This window comes from Schistocerca cancellata, chromosome 7 (assembly GCF_023864275.1).
Source record: "Schistocerca cancellata isolate TAMUIC-IGC-003103 chromosome 7, iqSchCanc2.1, whole genome shotgun sequence".
NCBI classification, from domain to species: Eukaryota; Metazoa; Arthropoda; class Insecta; order Orthoptera; family Acrididae; genus Schistocerca; species Schistocerca cancellata.
Window position 1 is genome coordinate 294116140 of NC_064632.1, and position 16703 is coordinate 294132842.

The following is a 16703-nucleotide window of genomic DNA, read 5'->3' on the forward strand; positions in this document are numbered from 1 at the left end:
CTCAACTCAGTATTCACACAGCTCACAGCAGTGTTAACTCAGGGTTGGTCATGGCATTGTATGACCTCCACAATACATTTTTGAGTGTAGTTACTACGCTTACTTCATCCAGATTATCCCTAATGCTTTGATTTCCATATTTAGCCAGGATGTCCCTGCTCCACCTACTATGATAACATGATCCTCTGTCAAAATCTTTGCACAAATTCCCTATGTCCTGTGTCTCAGACTAAGGCTAGCACTTGGCTTCGCATTACTTGTGACCTAGCACCCTGTTCCTAATTTGTCCTGTACCATCTGGTCTACACACCTCCCATGTTTACTATCTAGCAGCAACACTATTTCTTCCTACTCTCTTTTGATACTGACCCACATTTAGTTTCTTTGCTAGAAATCTGTTGCACCCTACTGTGACCTACTGCTTACTGAGGCTCTTTCTAAATTTATTTCATACTCCAAGCTCAAATGTAGATGACGAAGATGAAGAGTTGTTCCCCTTTTGCCCGTGGCTTGTACCTTTAGCCATTTCCCACAATCATTTTCTCTTTTCAGATTTCACGTGTTCTCATTCAGCCTGAAGGGCAAAAATCTTTGCCTCCTGTTCAGTGATTCCCTTGTCTTTTTGAAGAGCTTAATTAATTTCAATTCCCTATATAATCATGCCAATACACAATTAGATGTACCACTCCATGTCTGGCTCCCTTACGGAAACATCCACACTTATCGTGCATTACAACACTGACTAAATTCTTAAAAATATAATTTACTCACTTAACTCACATTGCAATACACAAATTTTTGTTATTTACAAGCCACAAAATGTAGGCCTACAGGTTAGTGCTTCAGGTGTATTATATAACTTAAAAAGTCAGTTAATTCTGCTTAAAACAAGAACTCAGCACTCAACTGCAGTATCTGTTAATTATCATATTCATAATAAAATGGAACTTTACCATAAACAAGCTACTAGTGCAAAGTTTCTGAATAAAATTCTTAAGATTTGTGCAACTTTCTGGAAATGTGAACATAATAATGAAGTGATACATTTTGCTTAAACTGCTGGATGGAAGGAAACAACAAGAATTAAACATGATTCTCTAGGCTTACTGCACCAAAATGTAAACAAAAATATGATTATATCCCAACTTTACAATTTTTCACATTTTCTGGAATAATACATAAAGAAAAATGAAACCTTTAATAGTAAGCTTAAGAAAAACACACTCGTATTTACTAAGTAATCTGTACTAAACTGACTAATTACACTCTGAATAGCTTATCTTTATGAGAGAAAAACACTCGCTTGTCTCCCATGCCTGAGATAACTTCATTGCTTCCTCAGTCACAGTGATGAAATGGCAAAAATGCTGCCTTGTTCTACATCCTTCTTAGTCTCAAAATCCGATAGCCACCACCTGTTTGAATACATCTCTGTCAGTGGTGACTTATCAAATAAAGCAAGTTATACACATCTAATCTCAAGCTATTCCCAGATTTTACTTCCCTGTGCACTGCCACAGGTCCCCACCTTCTTAATATCTGAGACAATAAAAATGAAATCTTTTCCTTTTTTCAGTGTTTCTCCATGGTTACCCTTACTATCAGACCTTTCGTTGCTCTATTTCTTTTAAAAACATACTGATATTCTTGAAGCTGTGATTGGATAAATCTCTGTTCTACAATCTGTTCCATTATCTTGAGCCCATAAAGTATAAGAATAATGCCCCCTGAGTAATCAGATTTCCATGTGCCTCCATCCTGTAATACAGTGATAATGACCCATTTAGATCAGTCTTCAGGGAGTTTTTCTTCTTTACAAATTGTGCTTAGGACTCTCAAACAACAATCACACTCTTTGCTTTCCAGCTCTCTATCATGTTGGTGGATAACTCAAACATGCCAGTGCCTTCTGAATAGTTGCATATGTGGACAGGCAAATAATGGAAATTGATTTAACAATTGCTGCTTGAATAACTGAAAAAAAATTGATTGGAAAGAATAGTTGAAAGAGATTGGAAGGTAAGTTATAAATCTGTGCACATATCCTGAATCAACTTTAACCGGTACCAATATCAACAGACCTTCAGTATCAATACACTTAAGATCAATATTCATAATTTGAGTTACATGCTGCTTCACATTAATTCCATTATGCATAGTCCTGATTATAACAATGCTGATGCGGGATCTCGGCAGTGGCAAAATGATGAACAGACAGGTGTGGTTGCTCTGAATGTTCAAATAAACTTTGCTTTCCAAATAACTTTTTATAACACTTTTTAATGCATGGTTGAGATACACATTTTTAAACAATACTGGTATGACAGATCTAATCATGCGTCCACCCACTACCACTTATAGAAACAAACAGGTGAAGATACAGGAATTAATAAATTGAAGAATGTATTTCTTCTTCCTTTTTTTCATGCAGGTTTTTAGTATGTTTTGTTAAATTACAATTTCTTTACATTATTCTATTCCAATTATGTGAGTACATACTTTACTCTTTCGGTTATACATTCTTTATATAACATTCGTACAATAATAGATCCTGTTTTCCTTTATGGCATAAATTGATAGACATTTCATTTCAATTTACAGTGATTTCTTGTTAGAGTATATTTATCAATTTCAAAGAATTAAAGAAGTAAACAATAGTTGCTACAATAGATACTACGCACCGCTCAGATAACTATGCATGGCCTCGTCTCCAGGAAGGATCTACACACTACAGGATTGAGGAAATTCCACAGAAAGGCATTTATGTGCTCAGTTATGTCTCACTAATAGGCTTAACTGTGATGTCAAGAACAAAATAGTTTGTTGTTTATAAACACAACACAAATCTGATGATACCAATCATATCAAATACTTATTCAATGTTTAAAAGTGCAGCTCAATATTTACTTGTTATGTTCATTATATAAAGTATAACCATTTCATGTGCCAAGGTTTACAGAGCTGTATCATAAATATGATATGTTATGTATAATGGGCGTAAAACAATGTTTACATAAGTAACAAATGTGCCTAAAAATTTCAATGTAAATCAAGTGTTGGCACTTTCATAGGCAGTCGGCGCTCACAGTAGTTGGGTTTCGACCCATTGATTATATAGTAGTGCTCAACCTTAGTTCAGCATCATGATATGTGATGTACTGCAACTGTTTTCTTCTTCACATACTTTCACACTACCACATTCATATGTATCATAAACTTATAATTATATTATCTTGCAGTGCAGTCCTTTCTTATGTTTGTATGGTACCTAACACTCTACAGGCATTCATTTTTCTTCACTTTAGGATGTGTCGAAGCATCATTCCCTGGAATAATACTAAGTTAAAACTAAATTTTCATCGACAAATGTAGAGTGACTCAATGGCTACTACTACCTTTTTTTCATATATTCAACCACATATTCATTCACTTCAGTGTGCAGTCATGCTATCACAAAACTTATTTAATGTCATGTGTGCATCTCTACTTACCTTATAAATCTGAAAATAAAGTGTATTATGAGTGTGGTGTGTCCTCTTATTCAGTTTGCCACTTAAACTGTACTTGGCCCACATCTTGTGGTCGTGCGGTAGCGTTCTCGCTTCCCACGCCCGGGTTCCCGGGTTCGATTCCCGGCGGGGTCAGGGATTTTCTCTGCCTCGTGATGGCTGGGTGTTGTGTGCTGTCCTTAGGTTAGTTAGGTTTAAGTAGTTCTAAGTTCTAGGGGACTGATGACCATAGATGTTAAGTCCCATAGTGCTCAGAGCCATTTTTCAACTGTACTTGCTTGTTTACATGCAGCAAGATTTTTCTGGTCCATCAAGTATAATTAGTGCATGCGCTTTCAATACTTAAATTTGTAAATATTGTACATATACTGATATAATGTACATAGTATCACAGCTTAAGTAAATATCTCATAGTTCAGCATCCCTTTCCCATGTATATAATCCCCTTAGCTTATTAGCTTATCTTCTTCTTCTTCTTAAATGGTTTTAGGGCGCAAAACTGCTATGGCCATAAGTGCCCAGGCTTATCTTCGTGTGTGTGTGTGTGTGTGTGTGTGTGTGTGTGTGTGTTTGTGTGTGTAAAATAGTCATAGCTGTAGTATAGCCTCCCCCTTAATTTTCTATGTCCCTGTTTATACAATAGGCTTTACAAATGCTAGTGCAGGCTGTAGCTCATCACTTTTGTTTGTTTTGGGCACTCCAACACTCCCAGCTGTGCCTGTCGGGTGTACACGCACTTACAGTTTGTTGAGTAACCTGCTCTCCAATGTACATATGCTGTGTTGCTCTCACTTGTTTGTGGTGAGTTGTGTATTCGCAACTGTGCATTTCACAAGTTCATTTATTTGTTCACAACTGGGCTACACGCGAGTTGAAGTGTTGCATTTAGAGTATCATCATCTCTAGACACATAAAAGTAAAACCTTCCTTGTTACAACCACTCATTTTATCATTGACACATTTGACATATGAGAAAAAAAACACAAACAAAAAACAAAAATTTTCCTTGTCAACTAACAACATAAATACTGGAATGTGACTTTAAAGCATCATACATCTATTATTATTATACATATATACAACTTAGAGGGTATATAGCCCTTCTTCAGTATACAAACATTCTCAAGTCTTTGTGTGGGTAAAGGTCCTTGTCTTCACCCATGTTCGTGTGTGTCAATTTGCATGCTCCCGGGTAAGGGATTTTAATAATTATGAATGGTCCAGTGTATAGTAGTTGCCACTTACAGTTCAGTTTTCCAATTTTTGCGGATTTTGGATGTGTTTTAAGTAACACCTTTTGTCCTGCATAAAACTGTGTTGTACGCTTCAGCTTTATGTTATAAATTCCTTTTCTATATTTAGCCCAACTTTCAAGGTTGATTACTGCTTGTTGTATTTTATCCTCCAGTCATAATTCTGGTATTGGTATCTTGGGCAAAAGTTCCTCCCAGTCGTCTACTAGTTTGTAACTGACAATCAATTCACTTGGTGTAACTCCAGTTGATGTGTGGGGAAGGTTGTTAACAACTTGTAAGAAAGGAGTGACATATTCAATCCACTTGGTATGTTTACAAGGTATATAGGTCCTCAAAAACCTATTGAATTCCTTGAACACCCTTTCTATGGGGGATGCTTCGGGATAAAATTTGGATACTAAAATGTGTTTGATTTGGTTGGAACCTACAAATTCTTTCCATTTACATTCAACAAAATATGAGGCATTATGAGTTAACATTACTTCTGGTTTTCTTACTCTTGCAAAATAATCCTCTTTGATTCGTCTTATAATTGAACTGGCTGTAATGTTCTGTACAGGGTGAAAATATCATTCAGACCTTCTATATACTTTACTCCCCTCTTACCTCTTGGATAGTTCCAGTCACATCTAATGGTACCTTTTCTAGAGATTTTTTCAGCCACAATGGGATGTAGTTCTATCTGTTTGGAGATGTTAGAATGTTTTGCTTTCTGGCAGACAATACACTTTCTTACCACTTGTACTACTCTTCATCTAAGTTGGATAAATAACAATATTTACCGATTTTGTCAGTGCATTTTGCAGTGCCATAATGGCCCCAAATATTGTGTGTGTGTAAGATAAAATCATCCACATATTCCTCTGGCAAACACACATGCCATTGTTCTTGTTCAAGATGGTTCCTATGTAGCAGAACACCTATGTGAATAGTGAAAAACCTTTTTAGCTTTTCACAACCGTTTTGCATAAGTTTCGCTCTTACCTTACTCCAGTGTTTGTCTTCCTCCTGTAATTGCTCTGTGTGTTTACACATGTGGACATAGTATGATTGGAGTGTTTTGTCTTCCATCAACATAACTCTTATTTCACCTCCCTGCTCTAAAAGATCATTGAATTACTCTTAGCCTTGGGGTAATCGAGAAAGAGCATCAACTATTGTGTTTTGGTTTCCTTTTATGTACACTATTTCCAAATTGAATTCTTGAAGATACATACACCATCTGGCTATCCATCAGTGTAGCAATTTACAAGTTAACAAAATGATAGGGACTGCTGGTCACAGTCTACTTTTGTGTGTTTACAACAAAGGAAATATTCAGACTCTTTAAAGGACCAAATTACAGCCAAACCCTCCAACTCAGTAACTGAATATGAATGTTCAGCTTTGAACGAGGTGCAACTGGTGAAGTTAATTACTTTAGAGATGAGATTTCCCTCTTCTTCTACCATTTGAAAAAGGCATGCACCCAGACCTTGAGAAGACACATTGGCGCATAAACAAAAATCCTTCTTTATGTCTGGTTGAGATAAAATATTAGCATTTAATAAGGCTTGCTCGATATTCTCGAAATTGGTTTGACATTGCTTGTTCCATAACTGAGGTCAATTTTTCCAGAGAAGATTGAGTAAAGCATCAATGTTCATAAGTCTGGTAGGGATGAATTTCCTGAAAAATGAGACTAGGCCTAAGTATGCCTTCAGTTGCCTCTTGCTTTGAGGTACATGGCAGTCCTTATGGCATCAAGTTTTTTAGGATCTGGCAGTATGCCTTCCAAAGAGATTATGTGTCCTAAAAATTATACATTTTCTTGTTCGAGACTAGATTTCTTGAGATTTGCTGAGTCTCCATATTCAGAAAAGTGGCTCAGCACTTGTTCAATTAATCTTAAGTGTTCTACCCAAGTGGGTGATCCACATATACTGTTCCCTTACTCAAAAGTTCAGGCCCTAGCACTTTGTCTAGTGCTGAGATAAATACATCTGCACTTACATTCAATCCAAATGCTAATACTTGAAATTCAAAGCTCCTGTCCCAACATATGAGGGCATTATACTTCTGACTTTCTTCATGTAGTTTTATTTGCCAATATGAGGACTGGGGATTGATTATAGTAAGAAATTTAGCATCATGGAATTTCATAAGCTGTTCCTCTAAATTGTCTGGATGTGTTCAGACTGGTAATATAATATGTTACGTACGTCGAGGACCAAGCACACCTCACCATCTCACTTACTTACAGCCAAAACAGGACTACAATAAGGGGAAAATGATGGTTGTATTATGCCCAATTCAAGCATTCTGTTAATCTCTTTTCTTACTGCTTCCCTCTTTGTCCAAGGCATAGAGTATGAAGTAGAACAAAAATTTTTGTGAGGATACACATTCATTTTGTACACAAAATCCTTAATGATAACTGGTCTTTTTCATATATATATATATATATATATATATATATATATATATATATATATATGTAAGCAAGTATCGTTTCCCTAAGTTCTGCCTGCTGTTCTTGAGACAAGCACTTTGATTCACTTACCTTTGTGTTTATTGTGTCGACATGTACGTCTTCTGCTGCTGACTGTTCATTATTGTATGTGTTGACAAACATAACTATGGGATTTATCAATTGAACCTCAAAGTCATGAGTAACTTCAGTTTTACATCTATTAGTAATTCCTCTGATTAGGCCTGTTGCTAATAATTGGTTATTTACAGTGAAATGACATTGGCACTTCCCTGTATCAATTTGTACTTGGTATGTCCTAAATGTATCCATACCGATTAAACAATCAACTATTAATTTCTCTACTTTCAAAAAATTGCATCATACAGAAAACTGTCCTCATTGTACAGGATTTAAGGCTTGTATTTTGACTCCTTTCCATTTCTAATCAGTGGCAGTTTGTACTTTGCAATTTTGCACTGGCAGTGTGAGTACATGCCCACATTTCTTCAGTTCTTGAAAGAATCCCTGTGACATCAAATTAGTCACAGCACCTGTGTCAATCACAATGGGAACATCAAGGTGAAACACTTTGGCTTTAATAGTAGCTTGTACCTTGCCCTCTGTCAAGGTTTTCTGTGTATCCTCATTACTTTGATATAGATCATCTTTCACATCACTACCTTCATCGCATCTGATAAAGGAAGTGCCCCCACTCTCCTCCCAGGTCACAGAATGGGGGCCTACTATGACCAGTTCAAGTTTTCCAGTATTGTGGTGGCATAACTTCTACTATATGGACTGTTGGTGTTTGATTATGCCAATTAGTATCTTTTGAGACTCTCAACTGAAATTCTCTTTGCCTTTGTGCGTTATTCGGCATATGTTTGTTACTTTGCTGGCCGAATTCTGGTGTCTGTGGATTATTCAGCTGTCTGGTATTGTTTTATGTTTGCCAAGTGATCGGCTGAGTATTGCCGGTAGCTTTTGTCTGTACATATTGTACAGGCTGCCCGTACACTACTAGCCTGTTGTAGCTGTTTTTGCTAAATTCTTGCCTGTTTCTTTTATATCCACTCTTGAATTTACCACTTTCTTCATTGCTGTTGTGGTTACCGTTACCATTACCGTAGGTCTGTTTGAGGTAAGGTTGCCATCCGTGTTGTACTATGAATCCGTTTCTGGAATGAGATTTTCACTCTGCAGTGGAATGTGCACTGATATGAAACTTCCTGGCGGATTAAAACTGTGTGCCAGACCGAGACTTGAACTCGGGACCTGTGCCTTTCGCGGGCAAGTGCTCTACCATCTGAGCTACCCAAGCACGACTCACACCCCATCCTCACAGCTTTTCTGCCAGTGCCTCGTCTCCTACTTTCCAAACTTCACAGAAGCTCTCCTGTGAACCTTGCAGAACTAGCACTCCTGGAAGAGAGGATATTGCGGAGACATGGCGTAGCAACAGCCTGGGGGCTTTTTCCAGAATGAGATTTTCACTCTGCAGTGGAGTGTGTGCTGATATGAAACTTCCCGGCAGATTAAAACTGAATGCCGGATCGAGACTCGGAACTCGGGACCTTTGCCTTTTGTGGGCAAGTGCTCTACCATCTGAGCTCCTGTGAAGTTTGGAAAGTAGGTGATGAGGTACTGGCAGAAGTAAATCTGTGAGGATGGGGTGTGAGTCATGCTTGGATAGCTCAGATGGTAGAGCACTTGACCGTGAAAGGCAAAGGTCCCGAGTTCAAGTTGCGGTCCGGCACACAGTTTTAATCTGCCAGGAAGTTGTGAATCCGTTGTTCACTTGCTGGTCAGTAAATCTCTGTGGCACTATCTGCGTATTAACAGGCTTGGATTGTACTGGTATCTCTTCATGTAACAAATCTATTGAGTCCAGTACAGATAGAAAGTATTCAGTGTCATTTTCCAGAATGATAATGAGTTTTTCCATAATGTGGGCAGGAAGATGGCCCTTTAAAATTTTCAGCGCATCTACTTGAGATACCGGGTTCATCCAGTATCTGGTTTCATTCAAAATAGTCCCTTAAGCTTCCATGTTTGCTACTGAATGGAGCTGGGTTGAATATCTCATGTCTGAGTCTCTCTTGTACGGCCTCAGATGAATATTTATCCAGAAAGGCTCTCTCAAACTGTTCATATTAGTAGCAACATTCTGCCACATCTGTAACCCATAGCAGAAGGTCACCCTGTGGTATCCAACAACAAATTTAATTTTCTGCACTTTGGTCCAGGTACAAGGTAAAACATTTCTAAATGCTCTGATAAAGACCACGGGATTTGTCCTTTCCCCTTCGGAGATAAATACCAGAGGCAATTGCACTCGATCAGGTACTGCTGCCAGCAAGTGTTGCTGAATTCTGCAACCTTCACTATTTTCCTTCAACAGGCAACCCATGTATTGTGGGAACCAGTGAAAGTATCTAACTTCTCTAAAAGCATGGGTTTGTTTTCTGTCAAATACTGTTTTGCAGTATCAGTAGTTTTAGCAATACTGCCTCGTAACTTTTCCTTTGTTTCCTTTCAACCTGAATCTATTTTAGCTAGAAATTGACTTTCTTTCTCTTTTAGAGCTTATTCTACAGTATCTACATAAATTTTGCACTCTGACACTACCTTTTCAGCAAAGGTGCTTATATCCAGTATCTCGGCTTCAGCTTTTTCAGTTATTTCCTTTACATCTGCACATATCTTATCTCTCTGTTTTTTGGCAAATTTGGACTCTAAACTTAACTGGTCTACTCTGAGACTTAACCTTTGTACTTCCGTAGGTAAGTTTTTGCACAAATCTCATTGACTGTGTCCGTCACAATTTTTACTGATGCATCCACTTCGGACTGCATCTCCTGAATTTGAGAATATGCTTCGCTAAGGTTTTGTAAATCACCTGCAAGTTGTTCCTGTTTATTGTCTTTGGATTATACTTTTTCCATTAATGTATTTATTTTGTGGGACATGTCGGTAATTATTTCTTGTTTTAGTTGTTTACCTAGCTCTGTCATCTTCCCAGATAGAACATCAGATAATTCAGTGTGTATAGTTTTGCTCACCTCACTTAACTGTGGACTAATACTATTCTGACATAATTAAATACCTGATTTTGCTGTGTAAACTGTTGTCCTATATTTTTATGATGTTTCTTGAACTGCTGTGTCATACCCTTAAGTTGTTGTGCTATACTTTCCTGAAATTCCTGTTGTTTTGCAAACTGTTGTGTTATTTGTTGCATGCATTGTATCAAATTGTGTGTCCCACTAGTATTTACATGGTTTTTATGAACTGTTTCCTTTTCTTGCATTTGTGATGTCGTGAGCAAGTAATCAAAGGACTGTTCGCTGTCGCGCTCTTCAGTTTCACTATTTGAAAAAATGTTGCCCGGTGAGAACTGAGAAATTGTCTCATTGAGCATCATAGAAGTGACATCATGATCAGTTATATTACCAGTGTCATCATTTTTTGATAGTTGGACACCAACCTCATTGTTTTGATTACCATCAGCCAGTTCACGAGTTGCCATGTTACCTTCAACTGTTGTCAAGCTCGAATTTCTGACACCTTGGCTTATTGAATTTTGTAATGAATTTTCACCAATGGCCATGGCCATTTCCTTTGACTCCATTGTAAATAGTGTTTAATAAAATTATGAATATTTTTTTTTTCAAAAATGAAATTTTGTCTGTACCAGTACTTTTCAATTAAAGTAGATTTAGCTGTGTATTCACGAATGAATCTGATTATTATTTAACACGGTCTTACAAAATTTGGATGGCTTATCTTGCACTTTAATGATGACTTAATACAAATTTTCATCCTCTCTGTAGAAATGCACTTTCTGGAAAGGATAAGAAGGAAAAGATTTTCCTCTGCCAGACAGATGGCACCAAGTGTGGCTATATGAGCACACAGTGTGGCAGCTTCTAACCTTTTGCTGAAATCAGCATTCCCAGCACATCTCATTTGCAAGCAGAATTTAATTTTAATTTGCTCCTTCAACGTTTTCTTATTCCCAATCTCACAGACATGTAACAAATACAACAAAAGTTTCATTAGTTTCTTGTAACAATAAAATGAATCATTTATCTCAAAAAAAAAAAAAAAATTATCTCAACAATTGAAAGGTCTGTTCATATTTCAATACCAACATATCTCCAGTGTCAATATATTTAAGGTCAATATTCATCATTTAAGTCATGCACTTCTTCACAAGGGACCGGTTGGTAGGACATGGTCTGAGGCATCAAGGGATCACAAATTTAGCATTGGAGGGCAGCGTGGAGGGTAAAAATCATAGAGGGAGACCAAGAGATGAATACACTAAGCAGATTCAGAAGGATGTAGGTTGCAGTAAGTACTGGGAGATGAAGAAGCTTGCACAGGATAGAGTAGCATGGAAAGCTGCATCAAACCAGTCTCAGGACTGAAGACCATAACAACAACAACAACAACTTCACATTAATTCCACAGTGTGTGTTTCTGATTATAACAATGCCGACACGGGATTTCGGAGACAGGCAAAATGATGAACAGACAGGTGTGGTTGTCGTGAATGTTCGAATAAACTTTGCTTTCCTAATAACTTTTTATAACACTTTTTAATGTATGGCTGAAATACAAGTTTTTAAACAATACTGGTATTACGAATCTAATCATATGTCCACCCGCTACAACTTGTAGAAACAAACAGGTGAAGATACAGGAAGTAATAATTTGAAGAGTGTATTCCTCTTCCTTTTTTTCATGCAGATGTATAAAAACATTATCCTTGCCACAAAACAACTTGCTAATTTATCTTTGTCACAGTCTATAAGTCATTCAGTTTACATATAGCTTACATGTATATAAAGAAAAGAACAGAAAAAATATGATTCAACATACTTCATTTTATTCATGTTTCTTACAGTATTTTTCATTTCTCTTCATGTCAAAGTTCCTCCACACTTCAGTTTTTTCCCTTTGTGGTCCCCTGTGGTTTGATATTTGAATTTTAATCACAATATAACTCTGTAACACTGTCCTTTCAATTGAAAATACAAATTGCTGTAACCAGTTAAAATTATTATATAATACTGTACACTATCAATTTTAGAGGATTTACCACAGTCACCAGGAGTATTTTATTTCAATTAAGAAGACATGGATTCAATGCATGTATGACTTCTGAGTAACTTGTGAGCACTAAAAGTCATTGCCACATGCCACCCAAAAAGTAGTACATATACTAGATCCACACCTTATTAATTGAACTAAAATTCACTTGGTGGAGGTACAATCCTTCAAAATATGTAATGGAAAGTATTGTATAATAAACACGATTGGTGAGAGCAATTTCTATTACCACCTGATTTTGATAACGGTCGCAGTTGAGCCTAGCCTAAAATGTTTGCATTTGGAGATGCTGTCCTTTAATATGTGTTATTCTTTCATCATTCTAAGTGGTGTTTGTCCAACTTTTCTCTTTCTCAGTAAAAATGATTCTTTTTTCACCTTATGTTTTTAGGTTTCTGGAGACCTGACTGTGTTCTTTAAAATGTTCCCTTTTTTTTTTTTTTTTTTTTTTTTTTTTATACACGTTCCTGAATTTTACTATATATTCATTTCCTCAGTACACCCTATGCTTTCTTTCTCTTAACTTGCTACTAATTTTGCTAACAATACTGACTACAGTTTCCACCAGAAATTCCTTAAATACAAAATACAGTTGCTCATACCTCATATTCAGGAAGTTGGTCTCTGGTTGCTATCTGATATTCAGACTTCTTTTTTTATCTGGGGTTATGGCTCATATTTGTTTTCTGACCATGGTGTTCACTGAATTGGCTGCTAGAAACCCTTATTCAATGTCCAGACTTCCTGATGGTAGCATTTTAATGTCACTAATGTATGCTCCAGCCTCAGTCAAAGATTCCTGTTCTTCATACAAGCTGTACTTTGTGATCTTATAACTCAGCTGCTTTTTAAATCAGGTGATCTTGACTAGTGGACTGATTCATAAGCAAAACCTAGGGAGGTGTTTCATAAGCAAAGGTCAAGGAGGCATTCACTCCTATGTTTTCCATTACCGTAGTATCAATTTCCACCAGAGTATGGAGGTTTTCCATAAAAAAAGAGTATCATTTTGTTTGATGTGGTCCTCTACTTCTTGGTGAAAGCCATCTTCCTCTTTATGACTACACTCTGTCAATTTTCTGGTGCTGCTTAATAATTCATTACTTAACATGTTCTATATCATAAACATTACTGGTGTCCTTACTAATTATGAATGCCACAATATTTTTTTGCTTCCTTTTTTTTTTCGATGCCAATAATGTGCGTGCATGTGTGTGTGTGTGTGTGTGTGTGTGTGTGTGTGTGTGTGTGTAATCTTTTCACAGCAGCTTTGCTTCTTTCCCTATCTTTTTTTGATTTACTCAGTCTAAAGACCTCAGTCTTTCTTCTTTCTATGAGATCTGCAAGATCCTCACATTTGTCATTGAATGTTACAGTATTTAATGTCACTATTTTCAGTCTGTTTCTCCATTTTCATCTTAAAATAATTCTGTGTAAGTCTTTGCACTGTAATCCTTACTTCAAAGGCATTTTGCTTTCCATGTAAAATCATTCTAAGCACTCTGAGACAAATACTAGCAAGAGATAGATGGGACAAAAAGTTTATGTTGCATGTTTGTCTTCCCTAATGTGTATAAATATCTTTAACTGTGTACTTAAGAGTTCATAACCTCGTTCAGTTTAAAACTGATGTTGAATGTGCATTCTAGTGTTAGTATGTAGAATTTTACTTGAGTCTTAATGCATTAATTATCAAAAATATTAGTACAGTGATTAAAACTAATACTCAAAAAGTTTTAGTATTAACTGAGGGCCTCAGGGAGCATCATTTCTGCCTAAATTGTGGTACTAACATTTTGTTTGAACAGAGATGGATTAAAAATATGCAGTGTAAAATTGTTAATGTGCTGTAATGACTGGCATATTTAGAGAATATTAGCTTAACATAAATGAAGTGGCAATCAAATTGTTTGCACTACGTTTGTCTGATCTCCTTGTTGTCAGGGGAAAGAGTTTGAAGTTTCAGTATTACTGATGCTCAGTCATTAATATAATTCATGGCAATTTTAGATCTACAAGTAAACAAAATCTTTGGAAGAGTTTGCACATACATATTTCAGTCTTTATTTAATACAGTCTATTTTACACAAGTTATTTTTTTTATTTTTTTAAGATGAATGCATACAATGACTATTCACTGCAACAACTGCTTCTAATTTTCTTGCATTGTAAGAGGAATACTGTGTCACTTAGCATGCCATACAGCTGTCCACCAAGAGCTAGCATCTTAAACCTTTAATTAAAAATTTAAGCATTCTTACAAGGATGGTTCTGCCTAAACACAAAAAAAATTTATTCTCTCTTGTCAATATAACAGTAACATTCTACAATCAACATTTTTCAGTTTCAGATTTCATTATCAGACCATAAAGGGCAGATCAAGATTTCGCTTTCCTGACCCAATGTAGACATATCCATGGTCAGGTGTACCAACAGCATGGTATCCCACTGCACCTGGCCACAACAGATTCCTGAGCACAACTACATGACTTCCACACTCCAGCTGAAGACTCCAGCAACCTGCAAGAATTGTGCATATGTTCTTTTTATTCTCACATTAGCAGTCATGAAGAAAGTGTGCTGAGAGATAATTCAAGGGAAATGCTGAGAAAGGAGCTATTTATCTACCATTGACAAATAAACGTTGGATGATGGACATGAAACACAAAGTGATAGAAAAAGGCACTTTTATAAAGAGCGATCTGAATAACAAATTTATTAAATGTTACTGTAAATTTTAATAGCTTCTGTTTTATGCTTGTCATATCTAGAGTTGAATGTGAAGTTATTTGTTTGTTCTCTTGTCATGATGGCTACTAGTTTTTACAGAAAGATCTATATAAAATTGGCAGGGGCATGTGATTCAGTTCACATAAAAACAGAACTCCATGTTATTTTTTTAAACAAATATGCTGACATATACTTCAAAAATAATTACAAATATGAAGTGAACAAAATTTAATTTATGCAGTTATGATCAAAGTCCACAGTCACTGTTCTGATCTCTCAGCAGAATAATATTGACACCTTTGATTCATGTAGTGTGGTGTAGTGGTTAGAGCTGCTAGCTTGTGTACCACACATTGCCAGTTAAAACGTGACCACCACCACTTTTTTTTAGTATTTATCATTTCTGAAAGGTTCTCACAATTTCTTATATTTTTATGTTCTTGAATATTTAATGTTTGTCTAAATAAAAGCACTCGCCATTCAGGAGATCTGTTCTCACTATACCGGTAGATTGGCATTCACAATAAAAGTGGTTTCAGTGCCAAGTTTTGTACTTTAATGATAACCCTGCTTTTGGATTTGGACTTGATCCTTTTTATGGTGTGAGATTGTTTGCTGGAGATGCAGAGTACTTCAAAACATCTACTTAACCTGCCACCAATTAAGCAAAGTGAAAGCCATTGCCTACACAGACAGGAAGCAGAATATAAACAGTATATAATACACAGTGTCCCTATATTCAAGGAAAACAATGGATTCCAAAACACCAAAAAGTCAGCTGCACATTAGGCAACTGTTGAGGTTTCCCGGAGACAATGGTAGGGATCTGACTAAATGACTGAAAGGATTTGACCAAGTTGCCACATACAATAGGTGGGATGAAACGATGTATTTCGCCAATGTGCACTTTTACTTGGAGACCGTAGCACAGCATTGGTTTGAGAACAACAAAGAGAAGCTTGACAACTGGGACAAATTCCAAGTTGAACTAAAAAGAAAGAAAAAAACTTAGGGACATACAGCTGCAAGTCTGCTTAGTGAACAACATCTGAAGAAGAGGGCCCAACAGCATGGGGAAACAAAGCAGTACTACATATAGAACGTTTTGGCCCTGTACCATGTTGTGAATGTGACAGAAGGCAACGAGATTTCAAACTTGATAGAAGGGGTCATAGAAGACAAGTACCAAGCTCTTCTGGTAAGGAATGTCACATCAACTGATGAATTCATCAAGACATGCCAATGTATTGAGAAAATGCAATACAACAGAGTAGAATGAAAGAAGTATGATTACTTCCCTAATGTAGTGGAAGACTACTGCGACCTTTCTCATTTGCCAGGTAGTCAGAAAAGAGATACAATATTTTATGGCAACCAGAATTGTTGGACTCAGTAAGCAAGAGAGAGTAGGCATGAAAGTCAACTTGATACATCAGTAGGAAGTAGAGAATGCTGAGGATGAGGTGTACTGAATTTGAAGTTTAACATATCACTTCATAAAAGTGATAAGATGCCACCTGATTCTGTTAGCGACGAATGATCGATAGTCATTTGTGCATAGAAACTGTGTTCAGTGTGTAATAAATACAAATATGTATATTGCCCACAAATTCATTTGTATGTACATAAAAGTGGTAC

At 36.5% G+C, this 16703-nt stretch overlaps 1 protein-coding gene and 1 long non-coding RNA gene across 4 annotated transcripts in view; one reads left to right on the forward strand and one right to left on the reverse strand.

The window, feature by feature from the left end:
- LOC126091998 (uncharacterized) overlaps positions 1–14811 on the forward strand; it is a 52308-nt gene extending 37497 nt beyond the window's left edge. The window contains exons 2-3 of the long non-coding RNA XR_007521294.1: positions 1867–2019; positions 14680–14811. This is a non-coding gene — a long non-coding RNA (uncharacterized LOC126091998). The remainder of the gene's footprint in view (positions 1–1866; positions 2020–14679) is intronic.
- The window catches only part of LOC126091995 (radial spoke head protein 9 homolog), a 114091-nt gene continuing 111010 nt past the window's right edge, over positions 13623–16703 (reverse strand). For all 3 annotated transcript variants that reach the window (XM_049907368.1, XM_049907369.1, XM_049907370.1), the window contains one exon: positions 13623–14855. In XM_049907368.1, coding sequence (XP_049763325.1) covers positions 14695–14855 — 161 coding nt within the window. In that variant the 3' untranslated portion in view covers positions 13623–14694. The remainder of the gene's footprint in view (positions 14856–16703) is intronic.